Source organism: Pteropus vampyrus, unplaced genomic scaffold, assembly GCF_000151845.1.
Source record: "Pteropus vampyrus isolate Shadow unplaced genomic scaffold, Pvam_2.0 Scaffold58, whole genome shotgun sequence".
NCBI classification, from domain to species: Eukaryota; Metazoa; Chordata; class Mammalia; order Chiroptera; family Pteropodidae; genus Pteropus; species Pteropus vampyrus.
The window spans coordinates 4907162-4930653 of NW_011888839.1; the positions used below are offsets into that span (position 1 = coordinate 4907162).

Here is a 23492-nt window from a genome sequence, read left to right on the forward strand (position 1 = left end):
TACAAAACTGCCATTCTCGGGAGCATTTTCTCTGTCTATTGAGATCTCGCTTCAGGTAAGGTCCTCAAAATTTTTGGCTTAAATAAATTTTTATGACAGTTTTCTATAAAAGGTCTGGACTTTTTTTTGTTGACACATGTGGGGAGAAATGAGGAAAATGTAATTCTGTCTTTTATGCTTGATTTGGAAAATTACTGAATTGAGAAAGTTTATGGTAAGGGACGTCAGCATTATCTGTAATGTTTTGTAACTTTTATAGTAAAACAAAGAAACTTCAAGCACAGGCAACAAATGTGTTAACAGTTTTCATTTGGGAGTCATTAAAAATTATAAGTAATTTACACTTATAGTTTTACGTTTCTGAAAACTCAAGAAAAAAATAGTGATAATAGTTTTACTGTTCAATTTTTTTTTTCCCCGAAAATATTAGAATGCTTCCACTGGAGTGCAAAATCAAGACAACATGCTATCAAAATTCAAAGGCATGGTGCAAGTCAATTCCTATTTAGTAGAAACTGTTTTTTGATTTAGCCTTCTGATTTTTGTGATAACACTTGGAACCTTTTTAAATTCCCTGAAAAACAAATATTAGATTTCTTCCCTAGTATATAATAAAAGAGCAATCAGGAGGCAAAAGCAAAGTATAGTAAGGTCCTCTAAGGCTCATTTATGAATCATAAAAGGCTTGATAGAGTTAAATACCAATCACAATGTTAAGGCAGCATGCTGGGAAGCATTCGTGCAGCTGAGAAACCATAGCATCAAGGATCTTCTTTAAAATAATGTAAAATAAATTTAGATCTTAACACACTTCTCACTTTGCCATAGTTGTTTTCTAAACTGAAACAGAATTTCTTTCTGGTAGTTTTTTTTTTTTTTAACTGTCAAATGATAAAGTTTTTGTTTGTTTGATTTTGAAATTTCAACAGCACTTGAAATTGTAAAAAAGGAGTCTCATTAAAAAGAAAAAAAGCTTTTATTGACCAATATGCTCTCTTACCAATCACAAATGGTAATGATAGGAAAACATAAATCTCTTTAATCATAAAGGAGTTGTAAAGTTCTTTGGCACCTCTAAAAAAGCTAAGCTTAAAATGTTACTTAAAAAACAAACACTTATCATAGTCTAATCTACTCAATTCTAATGAGGTAAAAGAACTGAGAATATGGCTTTAAACATCTCTCATTTTTAGGTTATTAAAAATTGCCATTTTGCTCTGATAACATCATATCACACATATAGTCAATTATTTCTTTTAAATGTAATTATGGTTCAGTAGATTTCTGGTAAACTAAATCACAGTGTTTAATAGCCAAGATAAAGTAACATGTAAGAAAACATCTGGTACCATTTGAATATCGTTACAGTAATAATAACAATAATCATCATCATCATAATAAAATAACAACAATGACTTGTCTTGTGTTTCTCATCTGCCAAGTAACACACTAAGACCTGTGCAAAATATTCATGTCCTAAATGGGGGTCCGCTTCTAAGATATCTTGAAAATATCTTAAATAGCCGAGTTGTAGAACTAAGTTTAGCTTCTATGATTGCACACAGGTTAAGTATGTGGTAGTCTTTTGACTTGAGTTTTTTGTTTGTTTTTTGTTTTTTAATCTGTATCTGTATACATGAGAGTATCCATCTATGTGAAGAACTTTTTACACAGTAATTTATGAGACCTACAGTGGAATCGGTTTCACTGTCTGACAACACTTAAATCATTCTTTTGTCCTTCTTCATTTCCCTGTGTTTTCCCCATCTGTGCCCCGTCTCTGCTGTCCCATTGATGTATTTGACTAAGTTAAAAATGGCTACAGTGCTGTTCCACTCTCAGATATTAACATTGGTCCACACCATCATTCTAAAAAGTATCATTATCCCCATTGCACATATGCTAAAACTGACCTTAAGATAGGATAAATAACTTTCCCAAGGCTACACAGCATAGTTGATAGGTAGATGATAGATAGATGATAGGTAAGTAGGGAGAAGAAGAGAGGGAAGAGGAAGAGAGAGAGATGATAGATAGATCACACTCAACTTCCCAAATTTGCACTATTAAGATGTAATTGTAGATCTGTGGAGGATGACTATGAACTATTCCCTCACACATTTTATCAGCATTATGACACTAAGTCAGAGAAGCCCCAGCAGATCACTGGTTTAAGTTGCCTCCAGCTGGGGCTTATTCTGTGTGAAGATAAAAGGACAAAGAATTTCAAGCAACAAGGAGTGTCTGTGATTAAGCACAGAAGTAGTAGTTCTACAGGTGTTCAAAAAAGAGAAATGAAATGGTCAGGAAAGGCCTTGTGGAGCAGGGCCCTAACACAGAACCCTAGAGGTAAACTTTAAATAGGTGACAAGATAAGAGAGCTAAAGGATTGCATGGAATCACTGGGGGGTCAAGGGACTGTGGGAAAGAAATTACAGGTCAACATGAGTACTTGAAATTTTATACTGCAATCTTTTGAGGATCTCTGCAGTGCTTTGAATGAAAAGCTTTGAGAAGACCTTGATGATTAAATAAGATTCTGACTATAGTGTGCGGGTGGATTCCAAAAGAAGAGGTGGGAAGTATACAAAAAAGACATAAAGAGGTGGCAAGAGTTTGAACTAGATTGGTTGGTGTAAAACTGGGAGATAGGGACAGATCTGAGGTCTATTTTTAATCTGCACATACAGAAATATTGCATGCTGCTTTATTAACTCATGTATGGATGCTTACAAACATAAATCTTCCTGAAGTTTTCCACATCCAAGGCAGACATCACCAGAGATTTGAAAGTAAGTTAACTGCCCTTGTTTCTTTTAAGCAGTCCAATTATAATATGTGCTGCTAGCTTATTGCAGTTTAGGTGTTTTCCTTCATGCTGATAAATAATTCTGGTTGGCTTTATGAATAACATACTCACAACAGTTGTCTCATGAGCCCATAAATGAGCATTAGCTATGAGGAATAACACAACCCAAAGCTTCAAGGAAAATGTATGCCCAACTTAATACAATATATGGATTACAGGTCCTGTAAACTCATCTTTACTATGTCAAGTTTAATAGCTAAGCTTGCTTTTAAGAATAAAAATTTGATAAAATATTTCATAAAATATTATAGAAAAAGTTACGGTACTTTAATTTCAAAAAGAAAATATGTCACTGTTTATTTCTTTATTTGGTCCTTGAATAGACACTTTCACAGGGCTTTTGGAAGGCTACATAAAAAACAAAAACATTTGGAAAATATGTAGGATATTCTCTAAGGAGCATGGTGCTTGAGTTTAACATTTGTTGTAAAATACTGTGGAACATTTGTGTCATTCTTTCAATAAATATTAGTGAATGCTGAACACTTTCTGCACTTGTATTATTGGTGTTTCCTAGTAATTTTCAGCATTTGAAGCAAATGAATTTACCAAGTATATACCATAATAACCAAGACTATGGATGCAGTGAACTGATATGGTAATATAGGGTCCTGATTTAGATTTTAACTATTTTGATGACTCACAAAAAACTTTTATAGCCTCCCAACAAACTTTAAATAGAATAGCCCAGGTCACTTCATTATGATAAAAATTCAAATGATGTTTAGCCTGATGGAAAAACCTCTTAGAGTTAAAATATTAAAAAGAGTAGGATAGCTATATAAAGGAAAAACATAGATTGCTCCTTTACTTCCTCTTTAGGAGGACATATGCTATTATCATTTCATGAAATGTACCAAATAATAAATTTATGGGCAAATTTTATTTTTAAAAAATGTATTTGAGAAATGCTAGATTAAATTTTTAAAGAATTTAAGCAACAACAATAAATCGCTTCACTTTCAATCTTATATATAATTCAAATTTGATACAATACAAAACTATAAAATAAGTATAAGGAGATCCAAAAATATTGTGAATTTTTCCTATAATAATTTATTTGACTAAAAATATATATTAAGTAGTAATTTTCAAAAAAAAATTAGGTATTCCTTCCTTGCTGATATCCTAAATATAATTTTCTCCTTGAACTTGCCTATTGCAGTAAATAGGCAATATAACACTAAATTTGATTCTCTATTAATTACTTCCTATGTTTAATTAATTCTAATATAAACTACCATTCACAAGACATAGTTAATTAAGATAGGAAAGCACTGAAGTATTTGAATACCAAAGGTTTCAATGAATAAATTTTACATTAAAACTTAAAACTGATTTTACTGACTTATTTCAATTCAAAATTAATTTTAATAACAACTATAATCCCTACATCATTCTCATTATGATAATGTCAAAATATTTTCTTCTTAGTCCTCAAAAAGAATGCTCATGAACACTACGGTAGAAAGATAGAATAAATAAGACACAAAGTCTGGGCTTATTAGTTATGTCTTTATGTATTATCTACTATATGTCTAATGTCAGATACTGCATTAAAAAATCTTCAGAAATTATCACTAATTATTCATATGACACTATTATCTTTTTCTTAGTCTTGATAATGAACTTTGTAATTAATAAAATACTTTCAAAATGCTTTGAAGATTGCCTATATTTGCTACTTCCATAGTTAAGAATTTTCATTTAGGGTCCATTTCACAATGTTATTTAAAATAACATTATTTTTAATATTTTTTAGAATTCTTAGTAATAATTTTATACCTTAATATTATGGAAAATGTCAAAATAATCTTAAATTTTACAAAATACAAAGTCAAATACAATGTTATAATATTTAAAAGGTATGAGTTTATTTCAAAGAGATAAATTAATTAACACTATCAACTTAGAAAATATGAAATAATGCTGTCATGGCCAAAATGATATTCTTGGCTTATTCAATAAAAACATGAAATAAAATGTCTGTCCTCCTTAATATATTTTTTATTTTTATATAGGATCTTATTTCATGCTTTTCACGTATAGATTTCTCTCATCTCTAAAGATAAGAGGTATCCTATCCTAACATAGGGAATTTTTATCATGAAATTTAGATTTCACCCATTCTCTCTGTTGAGTAGAAAGTTACATTAAAAAAGTGAAAAAAACCACATTGCGTTTTACAAATTAAGAGCAAATACTTCAAAACATTAAATCACTAAGTACTAGTTAATAGAACCAAAACTCCTTCTTAGATTTTTTATATTTAATGGCAAAAATAATACATATTTTTAATAAAATTACTGAATGAAACAGATACTTAAATATATTATTGCTTTTTGACATTATTAATCTATAACCATCATCAAAAAACGTAAATCTTTTAGCAATCTACCAAAGGTAATAAATAATGAGAAAAGAGACTTACATGATCAATTAGTTCACGGACCATCCCATTCCACTGTCCATTGGCATCATCTTGGGCTCCATATTTGCCATCTTCCACAAGTCTAATTTCATATGTAAAGCCAAGGATTGTAGATAACTCTCTGAGAAGGTCGATGCAATAGCCTTCAAATCGATCATTTCCATAGAGAGGTTTATCAGACTTCTTAAATAGGACATAGGGTTCTTCCTGGAAATAGTGAACATAAAAGTAGAAAGTGTCAGTTAACCATAAAACTTACTATTGGAATTACAGCTTTCCTTAGAAGATAAAACATTTTACATTAATTTAGGGCAAAAGTCAATTTCATTTTTTATCTAATTGTAATTAGTACAGTTTGAAATACTAACATGGCAGATTATTTCAGAAATATACATGCCTCACAAAAGAATATTTAAATAACATAATTTTACCATGATTATATAATAAAAAGATGATGTTATATACCTTATACCATCTATATCTTATATCATATAAAATAAATAATATATAATGTGACATATGCTATGTAACATATAATGCATACAGATATAATATATATAGACATAATAAATAATGCATAGAGATATATTTCACCAAGATTACAATACCCCAACTTGAATTATACCATTTAATCAATATCTGGTATGTTGTTTTAGTGGAATCTATTTCTAAAAGAATGGAAAAAAGTCATTGCATAAATCACCTACCATGTGCTATGAACCAGAATTCAGAGCATATTTTATCATGTTCTAATGACCATGAAAATTACAACAACTATATTTCATTATAGGGGAAAATTACAACTACTATATTTAATTAGAATAGTTTAATTTAGAATATTAAAAGCACTAGCATTTGTCAAGTGCTTATACATTCATCCAACAACCTTTTATGACTCATCTACTATGAGCCAATTCTCCTCTACATAAAAGAGAAATCTCTGAATCATAAAGTTGATTTTGAGGAGAAAACTAATAACAAATGCCTAAACAAATAGAACACACAATTTCAGATGTGATTAATAATACAAAAACATAGAACAGGGCAATAGGATACAGAACAATTGCAAGGTACTTGGTCACATGATGCAAAATAAAACAAAATTGAGTAATATGTCTGGAACTCTTTTCTGAGGAGATATGAGATGAGGTAGAACCTAAAGGAAGAAGAGGAGTCTAGCCATTTGAAAATCTGAAAGAAGAGCATTTCAGACCAAGGACACAGAAGTAAAGAGCTCTGAGACCAATATGACACTGGACTGTTGCAGGAAGAGTACAACAACCATTAGTATGAATGAAGTCACATCCAGTAAGTGAGAAAATTAGTAGAACAAGGTGAAATGAAGAGAAATTGAGAACTCAAATCCTATAAGGCTCTGTAAAGCAGGCCCTACTAAAAATATGTATATTTAAGTGCTAAGAGAATCCATTCTTAGCATACTTATTGGGAGCAGGTAGAGCATAGTACGGTAGACAGTGCTGTAAATAAACTGGAGTGCAATTGGCTCTACTACTTACTATTTGACCATGTGCTTAGCCTCTGGAAGCTGATCTTTTAGAGAAAGACATAGCAAAGTGAAAAAGCATAGGAATCTGCCATGCCATTCCATTTGGGAATGTGATCACCCTCTTCCTGACCCTATGAAAATAAGTCATATAATGAGGGTGATCATATCTAAAGGAGTTTGGGACATGACAGCAATGTGTTGGCTTACTTATCTCAGAAACAAGACTAATTCCATCTTTATTTCCATCCCTGTTGCCCTGTGTTAGCCCTCAACTGTTTCATGAACACTTTAGCCTGAGCAGTTTCCTATTCTTCTGATGTTCCACTGTGCTAAAGCAGTCCTGCTCAGAGATCAGCACATTTTTCCATATCTTCACCTAATTTTTAATTTTTGGAATCTTCACCTAATTTTTCACCCATTCACCTTCCTGCTTTACTGGACTTGACCCTGAAAACACTGCTTCTTCTTTAGCCTTCTTTCCTGGAGACTATCCTCAGTGTCAACCTGACCTCCCTCAGGGACAGAGGCACATTTGGTGTCTCCCTCCTCTCTAGGCAATCCCAAACCATGTCTTCCCTGGCCTTGTGTGATAACTTCTGCTCCTCTAAGATTCATACCATACCTTATTATACGAAGCTCTCTCTTTACAATTGCTGTCATCCAATGACATCTGAATCAGAAGATTTACTAAGTGGGAAGGGAAACCTTTACTTTTCAGTTTTTTAGCTGCCAGATTATAATTTTGCCCTCTTTTCCCACTCCTATTGATTGACATCATCTATGTATTCAAAATCCACCTAGGTGAAACATCCAACATGGCGAATTTTAATCCTTTTATCTCCTCATCACCAAATAGTTTCCCTTACTGGAATTTAGCCTCCGCATCCCACAATCTCAATGGTACTCTACATTTGTCGGAAAATGAAGCTCCTTTGTATTAGAATTTCTAACAGCTCTTTCATCCAGTTCATTGTTCAATCACACTCATGCCTACAATTCTTGTTATATAATGACCTTTAATCCCCTTATACACCCCCACTCCTTACACACACACGCACACACACACACACACACACACACACACACACACACACACACACACACTCTCTTTCCCACTATCCATTAACCTTCCTGACCTCACTTCATTATCAGGCCTAGATCCTTAGATCCTAGATCAAGCCTAGTTAATTAGTATAATAGACACTCTCAAGCCCTTTATTACCTTCTTGTGCTCAGGTGTTTGCTTTTACAAAAACCTTGCCCTACATGACTTTTTGTCTTCTTCATGCCTACTTCTGAAAAGGGAAACACTATTAATAGTTTATACTTAAAATTAATACCCTCAAACATTTTATGGTAGGATCTATTTCTAATTCTATGTAATGAGCATTTCATCCATTTTTTAATTTATACTCATACCTTCCCAGTCTAACACTTAGTTGATTACTTCAGTAAGAAAATAAATTATATGCGATGCTTTTACCTTCTCACCACAAAACACACCAAACCCACTTATCTGCACCCATTTTCTCTTCTCTTTGTCTACTGCTTTGGAGGAACTGGCACTCTAATTATTGGACAAATCCTTACACATATGTTCTGATTCTTGTATCAGTCAGGGTTCCAACACAAGATTCCACTTTGAGCAGAGCGGTGATCTTCAGTAAGTAATACAGCCAAACTAAGGCAACCACAAGAGGGATCCACAGGGATAGAAACTATAACCTGAAGTCCCCTCTCCCTTTGAGCTCCTTCTGGGGCCTCCCTTGATCAAACCCAACTCAAAGCCAAAGGTATAGGAGTCTATAGATGTAATCCACACAGGTCAACCTCCTGGGACAGACAGCAAAAAATAGAAAATACATAAAACATCCCCCATCACCTTTCACTGGCTCCAAGATCTAATTAACTGAGTAACCTTCCCTGTCCATAACACCAAAGTATATGTACTTGTTCCAATAAACTGTCCCTAAATCTCATAACCCCCTTCTGCCATAGCCTAATTTTTCTGTTTCTTTTCATAGACTACTGTTTAGAAAGATTTGTCTACATATGCTACCTAAATTTCTTCATGTTCTAGTTACCAGTAAATTCATTGAACTGACTTCTGTTTTCATTCCACTTAACTGTTCTTGATCCAAACATTGCAATCATCTCCAAATTGCAGAATCCAGTAGACTTGATTCTATTCTCTTTTACACATATGGATATAACATAATTAACTATTTCCCCCATCTTTTTTTTTTTTTTAAACTTCTCTTTCTAGCTTTTGCCGCTTTACTTTCTCTTGGATTCCCCTGACCACAATAGGAACTCCCTCTTAGGATCCTTTGTTGCTGTATCTTTTCTACCTGATTCTAAGTGTTGATGATCCTTAAGATTTGGTAATGGTTCCTCTTCCCTTCTTTTCTTAAATTTTATTGCTAAATGACCTGATCCACACACATCAAATTCAATAATATCTTTATGCTGATGACTCAACAATTGGTATGTCTGACTCAGACTTTTCCAGGTGCCCCGCATTCAGGCACTTGTCAGCACCACTAATGTCTCATAGACATCTCATATTCTTTAATTCCCATGTGGAATTCTTTTCCCCAAAACCTGTACACCTTTTCAGTTTTCTTCGCTTTCAGATTATGGCACCATTATCTACCCAGTGATTCAAGCCAGTAACTTAGGCATCATTCTTTCTTCTCTTTCTTTTAGCTCATTCACTACAGACAAACAAAAACGATCTCCTTAAAGTACACATTGAATGATGTCCCCACCACTACTTCAAACCATCCAATAAATTGTCAATGCATTTCAAATAACATTCAAATTCCTTTCCACAATTCCTGAAACCTGTTGTTCTACCAGTTTTTCTTATCTTGGTAAATGGTTCCAGAACTCACAAAATTGATCAAGTCAAACACCAGGAAATCTCTCTCGCTCTCTGTCCTATCCTTTGGAAATCCTGCAAGTTCTCTCATCAAAATATATCCTGAACCCATCAATTTCTTTCCACCATCTTGGCTCTCATCATGCAATCTCTATTTCTCTGGATTCCTAGAGTAGCCTCCTACCTCTCCTTTCCATTTACATGTCCCCGCAGGCAATTCTCCATAGAAAGTCATAGTGATCGTGTCAAAATTAAATATGATTGTGCTATGTATTTGCTTAAAACAATAGTGGCTTTTTATTAAAACTAGAATAAAAGCAAAACTACTTTCCTTGGCCTTCAAGGCCTTGCCCACTTTATTCTCTGAACTTAGCTCCTCATGTCTCTTTCTCTCATTACATTCCAGATAAATTGGCCTTCCATCTGGTCCTTAAACTTGTCAAATTCATTCCTAACTGGAGATATTTGCATTGCCATTGTTTTCCTCCTTTCTGACTAGAAGGTTCTTTCTTAAGTTCTTCATTTGGCTTTTTTGTTCTCATCATTCAGGAGTTTCTGCTCAAATATTACCTCTTCAAAGAAAACACGCTAGTACATGTAAATTCTCTCTTCCATATAAGTTAGTCTCCATTGCTTCACCTTGTTTTATTTTCCACATATCATTTACCCCAATCTGAAGTACACACATATATATGCCTATACATAATTATGAATGTATTGGTGTGTGTGTGTGTGTGTGTTTCTTTCTTTCCCTATTAGAATATAAATTCATGAGTTTAGAGACATTAGAGATTATATTTGTTAATATAGCTCAGTGCCTATAAAAATTGGCAACCAATTGGTGCTGAAGAAAGGTGCTAAATTAATAAAATATTCCTTATGAAGGCTTATACTCTATCTTGCCATCTTCAACCTCATCTTCTCTTTAAATTTTAAATATCCTGTTTTCTTTCATTTCCTCAATTATCAAGTTATTTTCCACCCCAGAGTCTTTTAACATATTGTACTATCTGTCTATAATGACGTGCCCTTCAAATGGTGAGCTCCCTTGCTTCTTCTAAGGCTCAAATTAAATGTAAAACCTCTCCTAGGCTCTTTATCTAAAGAAAATCATGTTATTCCCTTTTCCAACACTTTATATTTATTTTCTCACAATAATTAATTAGTCTTCAATTATTATATTTATTTGTTGACTTATTTGCTTTTTATTTGTCTCATTTCTCTAGCATATGACACCCATATTTATTCAATATAGTATGTACTATGCCTAACACAATGCCTGCACATAACAGGTTCTAAGTAAATACTGAATTAAACATTTTGATTCAATATTTCAATTGAATAAATTGAATAATTGATTGACAAATCATGAATTTTCTGACTCAATTTTCTCATCTCTAAATACACTTAACAATGCTTTTAAAGTTTTTTTGTGAGTTAAATTTTAAAAAAACTTGGTAAATATCAGTATCTTAATATTATTTCATTATTTTCACTTGTAATAACTTTCCATTTGTTTTTAATAACTTTAAAATTGAATGGAAAGTACAGAATTCACATATACTCCTTGCCCAAACACGTCTAGCCTTGTGTTTTTTTGTTTTTTGGGTTTTTTTTTTTTTGATGAATCTACATTGACACATCATTATTACCCAAAGTCCATAATTTACATTAGGGTTCAGTGTTGGTGTTGTATTTTCTATGGGGTTTTGACTAATATATGACAAATTGTAGTCCACCTTTGTAATATCATACAGAATAGTGTCACTGGCTTAAAAGTCCTCTGCACTCTGCCTATTCATTTCTCCCTCAACCCTAAGCACTGACGACTACTGATATTTTTTATTGTCTGTACAGTTTTATCTTTTCCAGAATGTCATATAGCTGAAATCACATAGTAAATAGCTTTTACTGATTGACTTCTTTCACTTAGTAATATGTACTTAAAGTTCCTCTATGTCTTTTAAAGGCTAGATAGCTCATTTCTTGTTACTGCTGAATAATATCTCATTGTCTAGATGCTCAACAGTTTATTTATCCAGTCAGCTGCTGAAGGATGTTTGAGTTGTAACCAAATTTTACTAATTATGAATAAACCTTCTATAAATATTCATGTGCAGGTTTTTATATGAAAATGTTTCAGCTCACATGGTTAAATACTAAGCCATTCAATAATTAAATAATATGGTTAAAATATGTTGTTTTGTAAGAACTGTCAAACTATCTTCCAAAGTTGCTGAACCATCTTGCATTCCCACAACCAATGAAAGTTCCTGTTGCTCTACACCCTCACCAGCATTTACTTTCACCATTCTAGTAGGTATGTAATGGTTTTTCATTGTTGCTTTAATTCACAATTCCCTAAGGACATATGATGCTGAACATCTCTTTATAAGCTTCAATAAATTTTTATTAGAATATTTTGCAGTTCTCATTTTTCAGAAAGGTTAAATAATTTTCCCAGGTCACACACTATGAAGAGATAAAGAATAGCTAAGAGGAGGCAGAAAAAAAGATTTGAACTCAAGTTTCCTAAATTCTCTATACATACTTTCCCACAAGTTTATGTTGTTTTCTATGTCATGAGTACATTTGTGGAAAATCCATAGATGCTAGATTTTTTAATGGAATAAGGTTAAAATCCTAAGAATCAGAAATTAATCTGTACCTAAATTCAAAGTTGCCTATTTGGGCTTACCATTAAACAGTTAGGATATTGTCTGATTTTTATGTAATAGGCGATTACATATAAACTTTATTCCTCATGGGTAAATAGAGCACTACAAATGTGACAGATATATTACTCTTCAATACTTGGGGTTATTATACCCATTGTCCCCCTACTCTTCTTGGCCTGCTAGTCTTTTATGATAGATAACACTATTCCATTATCATAGTTTTAGATGCTCTTATTACCTTGGAAGGATGCATCACTACAGCTAAACAGTTTTCCTGAGCTTTTCAGGCATATTCAAGTGTCTCTTTTTCTGGTTCTCCCACAACAATTTTTGAATTACTTTTACCATAATATTTGTCATATTGAGTAGTAAGTGTCAATTTACATACATATCTTCTAAACTAGACTTGAGCAATTTATATGGCAAGAAAATTACTTAAATTTGTATCAGTAGTGCCAACATCACCAGGCACATGGCAGACTTACAAATAAAATGACTGTGTACTGAATTGAATGAGAATAGATTGCTTTGGTCAACTGGGGAAGCAAGGGAATCTGAACTTGAAGGAAAAAAATTACAATATAGGTAGGTTCTCCTATGGGATTTGAGTATGGTGGTAACAAATCCTCAAAACTCATGAGCAGAGGGTCAGAGACTTGAGAGGAACACACCATATCCTCCTGTAGAAGTGAGGACAGCCTGAAGAATTTAGGGCTGGTAGAACGAATATCAAAAAAAGCATGTTAACAGTAGATAAACTCTATCAACTTCGTATATTATTTCAGTCCATTTCTGACTTATAAATGGATGTATATTTTATGTTTAAAAGTCACAAACATTAACCACTTGTCAAGCTTCTTGCACTAATAGCATTAATATCTTCTAAGCACTTTTGTGTCAGGCCCTGTTCTACTTTCATTATATTAACTTATTTATTCCTCATTATAACTTTGTGAGGTCAGAAGCATTATTTTTTCTATTTTATGGATGAAGTAATCAAAGGCAGGGGTACTAACTATTTTGCCAAAAGTCAACAACAGCCAGAATACAACTCAAGTAGTCAGACTGCTGGACCACTTAACACCACACTATACTTTTCACCTTAAATGATTCCTAATGATCATTTCTGAACTCCATGTGAATGCATAATTGCACATAGCTCATTAGATACTTACTATGTACTCTATGGCTTTATTATTTTTTCAGTCAACTAGGATTAGTTTCTGGGCTATACTGGATGCAAAATTGTAATACATTTACGCATTAAAGAATTCAATCAAAACAACACTGTAGAAGAGAAGTACATAGATAATCCAGGAAGTTTGTTTTTAACATCACAAATGATCTCCTTTCCAAATACAAATGCATGTTTTTAAAATAAAAGTACAGAATTTGTGAAAATAACATATTTTAAACCCATCAGATTTAGGTAGCAATATATGAGTCTAAAAAATACTTCCTTTTTCCTATTTGTACTATTAAAACATTATTGTCTCTATTTTGAAATTTTGCTCCAAAATATTTATGGTATATTTTTGACACAAATTCACTTGAACATTGGGAAAAAATATGATGAAAGCTAGTGATTACTTAAGAGTACAGGAGGCATGTGGGGGATATATGTGCACGAGGTATAAAAGCAAAGCAAAAATTTCATGAATTATTATGCTATTTAAATATCATTAATCTAGCTTTTCATAGTAACCATTCATCTTATTAATTTGGTTCCCTTTACCTATAACCTAATAAGAAAACTTGTCATAAGCAAATAAATTTATTGATTCTTGTGAGATTAAGAAAATATGTGGTCTGAGTGCCTCTTTTTAATATTTGTGGATCTCCACAATGTCAAATATCATTCTTCCCATATTTAATTCTGATAAGTAAGACCAGTTTTCCAGCTGCAATTCCTATCTACAGCTACACTGTGTCATAAGATAGTTTACTTCGAGTTATGACTATCCTTTAGAGTATCTTTCTCTGTTTCACACAAGGATAAATAATAATCTTGTGTAAGAAAAGAAAAATGGTACCAGAAGCAATTACTGTACCACATATTGAGTTCAATGAATAATATGATAAACCTCTCCTGGGCAACTTTACTGATTCTCATATAGTCTTAAATCTCCACATCAGCATTTACTAGAGATAAAGGCACTTCATTCCAGTGGCATCTGTAATAAAGATTTGTCAGCATTTCCATTATCAACTCTAGTTTTAAGGAACCCAGTAACTCATACATTTTCGTGTGCATTAGACTGGGAGTTGGCACAGAATAAACCTAAAATTAAGTTCTGAAAAAGTGAAATATGTTTTAAGGTTCAAGGGAACAAAATTTTTTACTTAATTATAATAAAACTTTATGATTTTAAGTGTATAACTCATATATCCCTCAGCCCTTATCTAAAGAGAGCTAAATTATCTTTCTCATGTATTAACCCTGGAACTATCATTCATTGTCTTACGATATTCAAAAGACAAGGACATAATAATGCAAATTAATTTTATGTGATGTGTATAAAATATCCCTTGCTATCACAATGCTAAAGCTAAACTAACTAACTTATTTATTCAAACATGTATTGAACTCCTATTATGTACCAGCACTATTTTAGGCTCTAGGTATACAACGAAAAACAAAACAATACCTAAAAATCCCTACCTGCATAGAGCTTCCAATCTAGTGATGAGTTGGAGACTCTTATCTATTTCATATTATCCTGTATTATTTACACAGCTACTCTGCTTCATTAATTACTAGAATGGTGTATTGCTACAGAGTACTATTTTAAGAAACACAACTATGTGTCTTATTTTAGAGTATTCTGGTGAATCTCAGGACCTGTGACACCATGGCCCTCAAATCATTTATTTGAGAATACAGAAGTGAATATTTGGTAGCCCCAGCCTGGTTCTGAATTTATCCCTATGACCAGAAAACTTTAAAAAATAGTTTGTGGCCACTAGCTGAAACTCAAATTGCTCATGGATAACAATATCCTCAATTAAGAACAATATTAAAGTATTTATATTTTATATATTTATGTTGTTAATAAGTCTTAATTTTTTCTTGATAAAATAGGGTTGACAACAACAACAACAACGAAGAAAAACTTTGTTATAGCATCCCTATGGGCCAAATGAAAATAAAGTTATGGGGATTAAAACAAAACTGAGCAGTTTATATTTTCCCAAGAATCATTTATTTCTTTCTATTTTCTGAGACTTATGTACATACTCTTTATATACAATCACCATCCTCACACTGAAAAGCACTAAATAACTAATAGCAGAACAACTTGGTTTTCAAAGACTATGAAGATCAAGGAAGGTGCTGAGAAGTTGATTAGAAGTAAGGGCAGGGGTGATAATGCTCCCTAAGCTGTCTCCTCAGGAAGGTGAGTAAGTTCTTTAAAACTACAGAACTTCCAACTTAACATAAGAAAATAAAAAATAAAAAAAACCAGACCTGATTATCTTGCCTTGGGAAGCTCAAAAGAATGCAAAGTGGAGAATCATGCTGTTAAAAGGGAGATTAAGGATAAAAGGACATTTCCATAAACATTTAAAAAGATGGATATTTAACAAATAAGTTATCAACTCACTGTAGCTATCTGACCATAGCTTTCCCCACTGCTTTAATAAGCAACATCCCTGGGTTGGTTAAGAACACATAATGTATGATGTGACCTAGAAAAAAAGCAGCTTATGATAACAATAGAAAGGTTTCCACAATATTAGTAAATATTTTTCAATTGGCATATTTGATTTTAATTGGCCATCGCCATTATTGTATGAAATGGTGGACTATAAGTAAAAATGACAACTCCAAAGATGATTAATAAATTATCATGCTGTTCTAAGAGAATATGATTTTAAGTTTTTTATGTTGTTTAACAATATGCATGTAGATACTTACATTTTATAACTGCATGCTAAAATATAAATGTAAATATTTTTGTTGTTCATCCATCCATTTATCTACCTTGCAGACGTGCATGCATTCATTAATTTTTTTGATGTAAGCTCTGTATACTGATTTCCAGAATAGAGGTCAGATAAATTTATCTTAAACACCAAACTGTAAATGTTTCTGTTTTTGCAAGCAATACAGTTGCAAACACTCAACTCTGCCACTATAGAGCAGAAGCAGCCATAGAAGCAATGAATAAGCTTGCAAAAACTGTCAGAGATTTTAGGAATCAATATTTTAGGAATTCTGGAATTGAATTAAAAAAAAAAAAAACTTATAACAACAAGAAGAGTGCTTTGTAAAGAGGAAACCTGAAGAATTTTTGGCTTGAGAGCTCTGTGCCATATCAATTTACCCTATTATTATTATCCCCTACTCCCAAATTCTGCAGCAGCCTTGAAGATGGCAGCCTGCTGTCCTGTACAGATTGTGAGTACCATAGGGAACTGTATGGGATATTCTCAAAGTTCTGTGGTTTGACTTGTGTGGTGGTTCCCTGAAGGATCGGCTTTAAAAAAGTGTGGCTTTTTTGGGGGGTGAGAGAAGGTGGTAAATAGGAGTTTCCTCAGGACTGAGGCTTCCTTATAGGTGGTGTTTTCATAAGCATTTAAAGCCACTAGATAAGAGATATATCAACAGGGGCAAGATAGATGGACCAAGATTTCTGGAACAAAACAGGCTGGAAAAAGAGATACTTGAAAGAATTAGGACTGTGAAAAACTCCAGTATATTCAAGGGACTCTAGAAGCTCACATACATGAGTATAGAAGGATGTATTATCAGAAAAACCTAAGAAGACTCTAAGCACTGGCTGGACTTCTGGTTCTGTGCAAATAGGAAGGGAGAAAGGGCAGAATTGTAACTGCCTGGCTAAACAGTAAAGGAGTGTTCTGATATACAAATAAACTATAAAAATGAGGAGAGGTTTTGTTTGTTGTTATTTTGTTCCAGGGGTTTAAAGAAGTGTTGGTAAAATCATTAGAGAATTACCACTAACCTCACATAGATATCAATGGCATTCAAAACAAAAAATATGGACTTTATAAAATTAGCTCCACAAGGTCACTAAATAAGTAAACAACAACCATAACAAAAATTAACATCATATTTGGGGGGGGTATCTAATTTACAGGGTTATTACTTTATAACATTTAAAATGTTCACATTTCAATAAAATATTATGAGCAGTAAAAGGAAACAAGAAAGTACAGTCCATTTGTAAAAATTGTCATGACAGACAGCAGACATTGGACACACTGGAAAAGACTTAAATCAATTATTTTAAATATGATCAAAGAGATAAAGGAAAGCAGAGACAAAGAACTGAAAGAAGCCTGAAGAATACTTTCTCAACAAAGAGAACATCAATATAGAAATAAAATTATAAAAATAATCCAAATAGAAATTGTGTAGTTGAAAATTACAATAACTAAAATGAAAATTCACTTGGAAAGTTTCAGCAGCAGATTTGAGCAGAAGGAAAAAAAACAATCAATTTTTTTGACTGAAGATAGGTCAATTGAAATCGTTCAGTTTGAAGAGCAGAAAGAAAAATGAATAAGGAAAAATGAACAGAACCAAAGGGACTGTGAAACACCATCAAGTGGACTGACAAATGCACTATGAGACTTCCTGGAGGACAGGAGCAAGAAAATAGGGGCAGAAAGTACATTTGAAGAAAAAAATGTCTAAGTTCTAAATTTTGGTGAAAAATAGCACATAAGAAACTCAATGAACTCCAAGTAAAATAAGCCAAAAGTGGTCCACAGCAAGACACATTAAAATCAAAACTATTGAAAAACAAAGGTAAAATCTTGAAAGCAGCAAGAGAGAAGTGGTTTGTGATGAACAGAGATGTTTAATATTATGCCAATTCTCATCAGAACACACGAAGGCCAGAAAGTCATGGGATTTTTAAGTGCTAAAATAAGACACTGTCAACCAAGAACTCTATATCCAGCAAAACAATTCTTCAGAAAAATAAAGATAAACTAAGATAGTCTCAGATAATCAAAAGCTAGGCAATTTTGTCGTTAATAGATCTGCCATACAAGAAATGTGATAGGGAGTCCTTCCGGCTGAAATGAAAGATCACCAGACAGTAAATTAAAGTCATAGGGAAAAATAAAAAACAGAGGAAAAGATCACTGTATTGGTAAATATGAAAACCTATATAATTTTCCTTTCTGGTTTGTAATTCTTATTTTTATTGTATATTATTTAAAAGACAAATGCATGAAAAATAATGATAAATCTATGTTAACAGGCACACATATATAAAATTTCAATTGTGAAGATAACAATGTAGAGGGGCAGAACTATTATATAGGAGGAAAGTTTTCACATACTATTAAAATTATACTGGTGTTAACTCAAATTAAATGGCAATAAATTAAATGTTAACTGTAATCCCTATAATAACCATTAAAGAATTAAGTAAAAGATATACAGTGAAGAAAAGAGAAGGGTATTAAAACAGTACATCACAACAGATCAATTAAATTCAAAACAAGGCAGCAATGGAGAAATAAAGGAATAAAAACACCTAAAAGATATAGAAAACAAATAGCAAAATGGCAGAATTAAGTCCTTCGTTATCAGTAATTACATTAAATGTAGATGGATTAAACGGCAATGATTGGCAGAATGGATTTTTTTTTTAAAAAAAAACAACATACATGATTTAACTATATTTTATATATTGAAAGTCAAAGGATGGAAAATATATTCCATGCAAATAGTAACCAAAAGAGTGACTATACTAATATCAAACAAAATGGAGAGTAAGTCGAAAAGTTTTCCATGAAAGGGCATAAAATATTGATAAGTGAGTCAATCAATCAAGAAGATATAACAATTATAACTACATAAGCAACTAAATACAGGGCCCCAAAGTATATGAAGCAAAAACTGACAAAATTTAAGAGAGAAGAAGATGGTACTATGTTAATGGTTGGAGACTTCAAAACCCCACATTCAATAACAGATAGAACAACTAAACAGAAAATTAACAAGGAAATAGAGGACTTGAACAAAACTATAAATCAACTGGACCTAACAAACATATGTGAAGTAGCATCCAAGAACACCAGAATAATACTTCTCAAATGCACATAGAACATTTTCTAGGATAGTCCGCATGTTAGGCCAAAAAATATGTCTTAATAAATTTTAAAAAGATTGAAATCACACAGAGTATTTTCTCCAGCCACAATGGAATAGAACTGAAAATCAATAACAGAAGTAAATCTGGAAAATTAATAAATATGTGGCAATTGAACAATATAGTTAACCAATGGGTCACAGAGAAAATTAGAAGAAAAATTAGAAAATACTTTGTGATAAGCTGAAACAAAATCAGAACGTATCAAAATTTGTTGAATTCAGTGAAAGCAGTGCTGAGAATAAATTTATGGTTATAAATGATTACATTAAAAAAGAAGAAATATTTCAAATCACTAACATAAATTTATACCTTAAAGAACGAGAAAAATAAGATCAAACTAAACACAAACCTAGAAAAGAAAAAAATCATAATGATTCTTATGGATATAAACAAAAAAGAGAAAAGAAGAAAAGTAGAAAGAATCAATGGAACCAAAAGTTGGTTCTTTGAAAAGATGAATGACAAATCTTTAGCTAGATCAACCAAGAAAAAATGAGAGAAGTCTCAAGTGAAAGAAGGGGCCATTGCTATTAACCTTATAGAAATAATAGATGTATAAGAGACTTAAAGAAAAAATTGTACACAGCAAATTGACAACCCAGATGAAATGGACAAATTCCTAGGAAGACACAATTACCAAAACTGACTCAAAAGAAACAGCATATCCTAGGAGACCATTATCAAATAAAGAGATCGAATTGGTAATCCAGAACCTTCCAAGACCAGATGACTTCCCTGGTGAACTGTACCAACATTTAAAGAGGATTTGAACTAATCTTCAATTTTTTTTCCAAAAAATAAAAAATAAAGGAACATTTTATAATTTATTCATGAAACCAGTCTTACTCTGATACAAAACCAGACAAAACCTTCAAGAGAAAATAAAATTACAGACCAATAACTCTTAAGAATAGAGATAAAAAAAATCCTCAACAAAATACAGACAAACCAAATCCAACAACATATTCAAAGGATTATATATCTTGACCAAGCGAATTTTAATCTAGAAATTCAAGGATGGTTCAACATATGAAACTCTATCAATGTATTAGTTGGATAAAAGAGTAAAACTATGTGACTACCTCAATTAATTTAGAAAAGGCATTTGACAAAATTCAATACCCTTTCATGATTAAAAAAGAAAAACTTAACAAAGTAGGAATAGAAGGACATGTTCTCATGCAGAAATTTTCTCAACAGAAGACATCATATTTAGTGGTGAGAGACTAAAAGTTTTCACTGTAAGATCAAGAAAACTACAAAGATGCCCAATTTTACCATTTCTATTCAACATTATACTGGAAGGTCTAGCTGGAGCAACTAGGCAAGAAAAAGAAATAAAAGGTAAATAAAAGTTAGAAAGGAAGAATTAAAACTATATCTGTTTGCAGATGATATGATGTTATATATAAAAATCTTAAAGAATCTACAGAAAAAAGAACTAACCAGAACTATTAAAAGTAATAAACTAATTCAGCAGAATACAAATCAACATGGAATTTATATATTGTATATTGATACACTAGTGCTGAATAATCCATAAAAGAAATTAAGAAAACAATCTCATTAACAAAAGCAACAAAAAAGTTATTTAGTAACAAATGTAACCAAGGAGGTGCATGATTTGTAAATTGAAAACTACGAAATCTTGCTGAAAGGAAAAAAGATCTAAATAAATGGAAAGAAATCCTATAATCATGGATTAGAAAACAATATTGTTATGACAGCAATATTCCCCAAAGCAGTCTGGAGATTCAATACGATTCACAAAACCACTTTTTTTTTTTTTTTGCAAAAATATAAACCTAATCCTATTTTGGTCATTTATTATATGATTCCATTTATTTGAAATATGTAGATTAGGTAAACCATAGAGACAGAAACCAAATTAGTGATTGACAGGGGCTGGCCCTACGGTATAGAAATAGGAAGTGACTGCTTAATGGATAATTTCCTTTTGGGATGATGAAAATAGTCTGGAACAAGATAATGGTAATGATCACAGAACAATGTGAATGTACTAAAACCCACTGAATTGTATACTTTAAAATGATTAGAATGGTGTATTTTATATTTTATAAATTTTACTTCAATTAAAAAAAAAATTAAACAAACAAAAAGATGTAGCCAGCCCTCTACTAAACCTTGTAAAGAACAAATAAACGCAATATGTCTTGTGTCCTCAAATTGCTACAGTATATTATTTATATAATATAATTACAAGCTGTATATGTGTGTGTCTGTGTGTCTCTGTGTGTGTGTGTGTGTGTGTACACTATACTCTCATATGGAGTAAAAGCATCGTACATAATAGTGTAATAGAAATCATTATATGCCAGGCCTAATTATTTAAAATTAGCAAATGTTTAGAATTGGAGTTTATTAGTGCTTATGAACAATTACATTTATTTTACTATTTTGATCTGACAAACTACTGCTAAAAATAGCCCTTCCTTCCAAAATCTAGTCCCATTCACAAGCTGTATAGTACATCTTGAAGAAATACAGCTACAGATTTATTCTCCCATTAATTGTGATAAATGTATCTATGGAATGATTATTTTTCCTTAACTCTATTTAAAAATTCTCTCATCTCTTTTTCTTATTCTTGGTTTTTGTCAACACTGAAAATTTAATGAATAATAGTACAAATGACATAATTTTCCCTCTAAGCACAGAATTACGGGGGCTAATGTGTAGGTCAAGCAATCTTGTTCAGTACGAAAGTGAATGTTTTGATATAATTTCTCAAGTTTCTTATTTTCCTTTCTTCCATACTCTCCTAAGAGCATGTTTTCCACCTTTCACCTTAAAATTATCATCCAATAAGTCTGCCTTTACTTACTTTGCCCCTTGATTGTTCTCTATAAAATGCATAAAATAAATAAGCAGTTCATATTAATATCTACCTATATTCATTCATTCATTCAACAACCATGCATTGCTCTATGTCATGAAGATGAGAAGACTAATAAGACATGGTATCTATTCTTACAGAGCATTACGATTTAGAGAGAGACACAGAAAGTAAATGGATAAGTATAATGAAAAATCGCAAGGAAATATCATTTGAGTTCAGTACTCAGTCCTGGTTGTACATTAAATTAAGTTACATATTTTACAATTCAAATTACAAGACTGATGTCTGGCCTCCACATCCAGAGATTAATTCATCCAGGGTGCTGGATTGATTACTTTAAAAAATCTGGCCTGATTACTTTAAAAAATCTTTCCAGGTAATTATAATGTTCATTTGGGCCAGCTTCATGGGTGTGTGACATGTGAAGTTGCACAGGGCCCAACACTTTGAAGAACACTATGCTAGGTTTACTACTCTGCTGGTGCCTTTATAAAATCCTTAATAATTTTTTAACAGAACATTCTCATTTTCTCTTTACACTGGGGGTGGAAAATATGTAGCCAATTCTACATGCTGTGAGGATTGATATTTATTGAGTTAAACAAAAAAGTGGAGTAAATAGAAATATATAGGAGAGAGAAAATTATTCATGCAGTTGCTGGAAAGAATAAATAGCTGTATGGTTTAAGGGTAAAGAGAGCATGGAGCATGAAAGATAGGAGATAATATCATGAAGAGCTAAGTTATAAAACAAACTTTTTTCCTATAAAATTCTGAAAAACTACCTAGATAAAATCACTATCAGTACTTCAATTCATATCCTGCTTAGAATGGCATTCTCCTTCCTAAGATTATTTTTCAGCCTCTACCGAAAGCCAATTTTGATGTGGGAAATGAGGTTCAGAATTTTTTTCCAATATTCTCCCTTTAAGTATTTTCTCATTATTTAGACATTGGATAAATTTGAATGTATATTTGGGAGAGAGATAAAGCAAACCAAAAGGAGAAAGACATTACTTGTTAATTGATTGCAAAGTGTAGTTGTTAATCGTTAGGATTCTGTTTCATATAATTTAGGGCAAGAATTTGAGTTTGGAGGCTCTTTGGTCTTAGAAAGAAGGACC

The 23492-nt window shown here is 32.1% G+C and overlaps 1 protein-coding gene across 3 annotated transcripts in view; it reads right to left on the reverse strand.

Moving 5' to 3' along the window:
- Positions 1-23492, reverse strand: part of GRIK2 (glutamate ionotropic receptor kainate type subunit 2) — a 580378-nt gene that overhangs the window by 186562 nt on the left and 370324 nt on the right. For all 3 annotated transcript variants that reach the window (XM_011360720.2, XM_011360721.2, XM_011360722.2), the window contains exon 10: positions 5301-5507. In XM_011360720.2, the coding sequence (XP_011359022.1) occupies positions 5301-5507 (207 nt within the window). The remainder of the gene's footprint in view (positions 1-5300; positions 5508-23492) is intronic.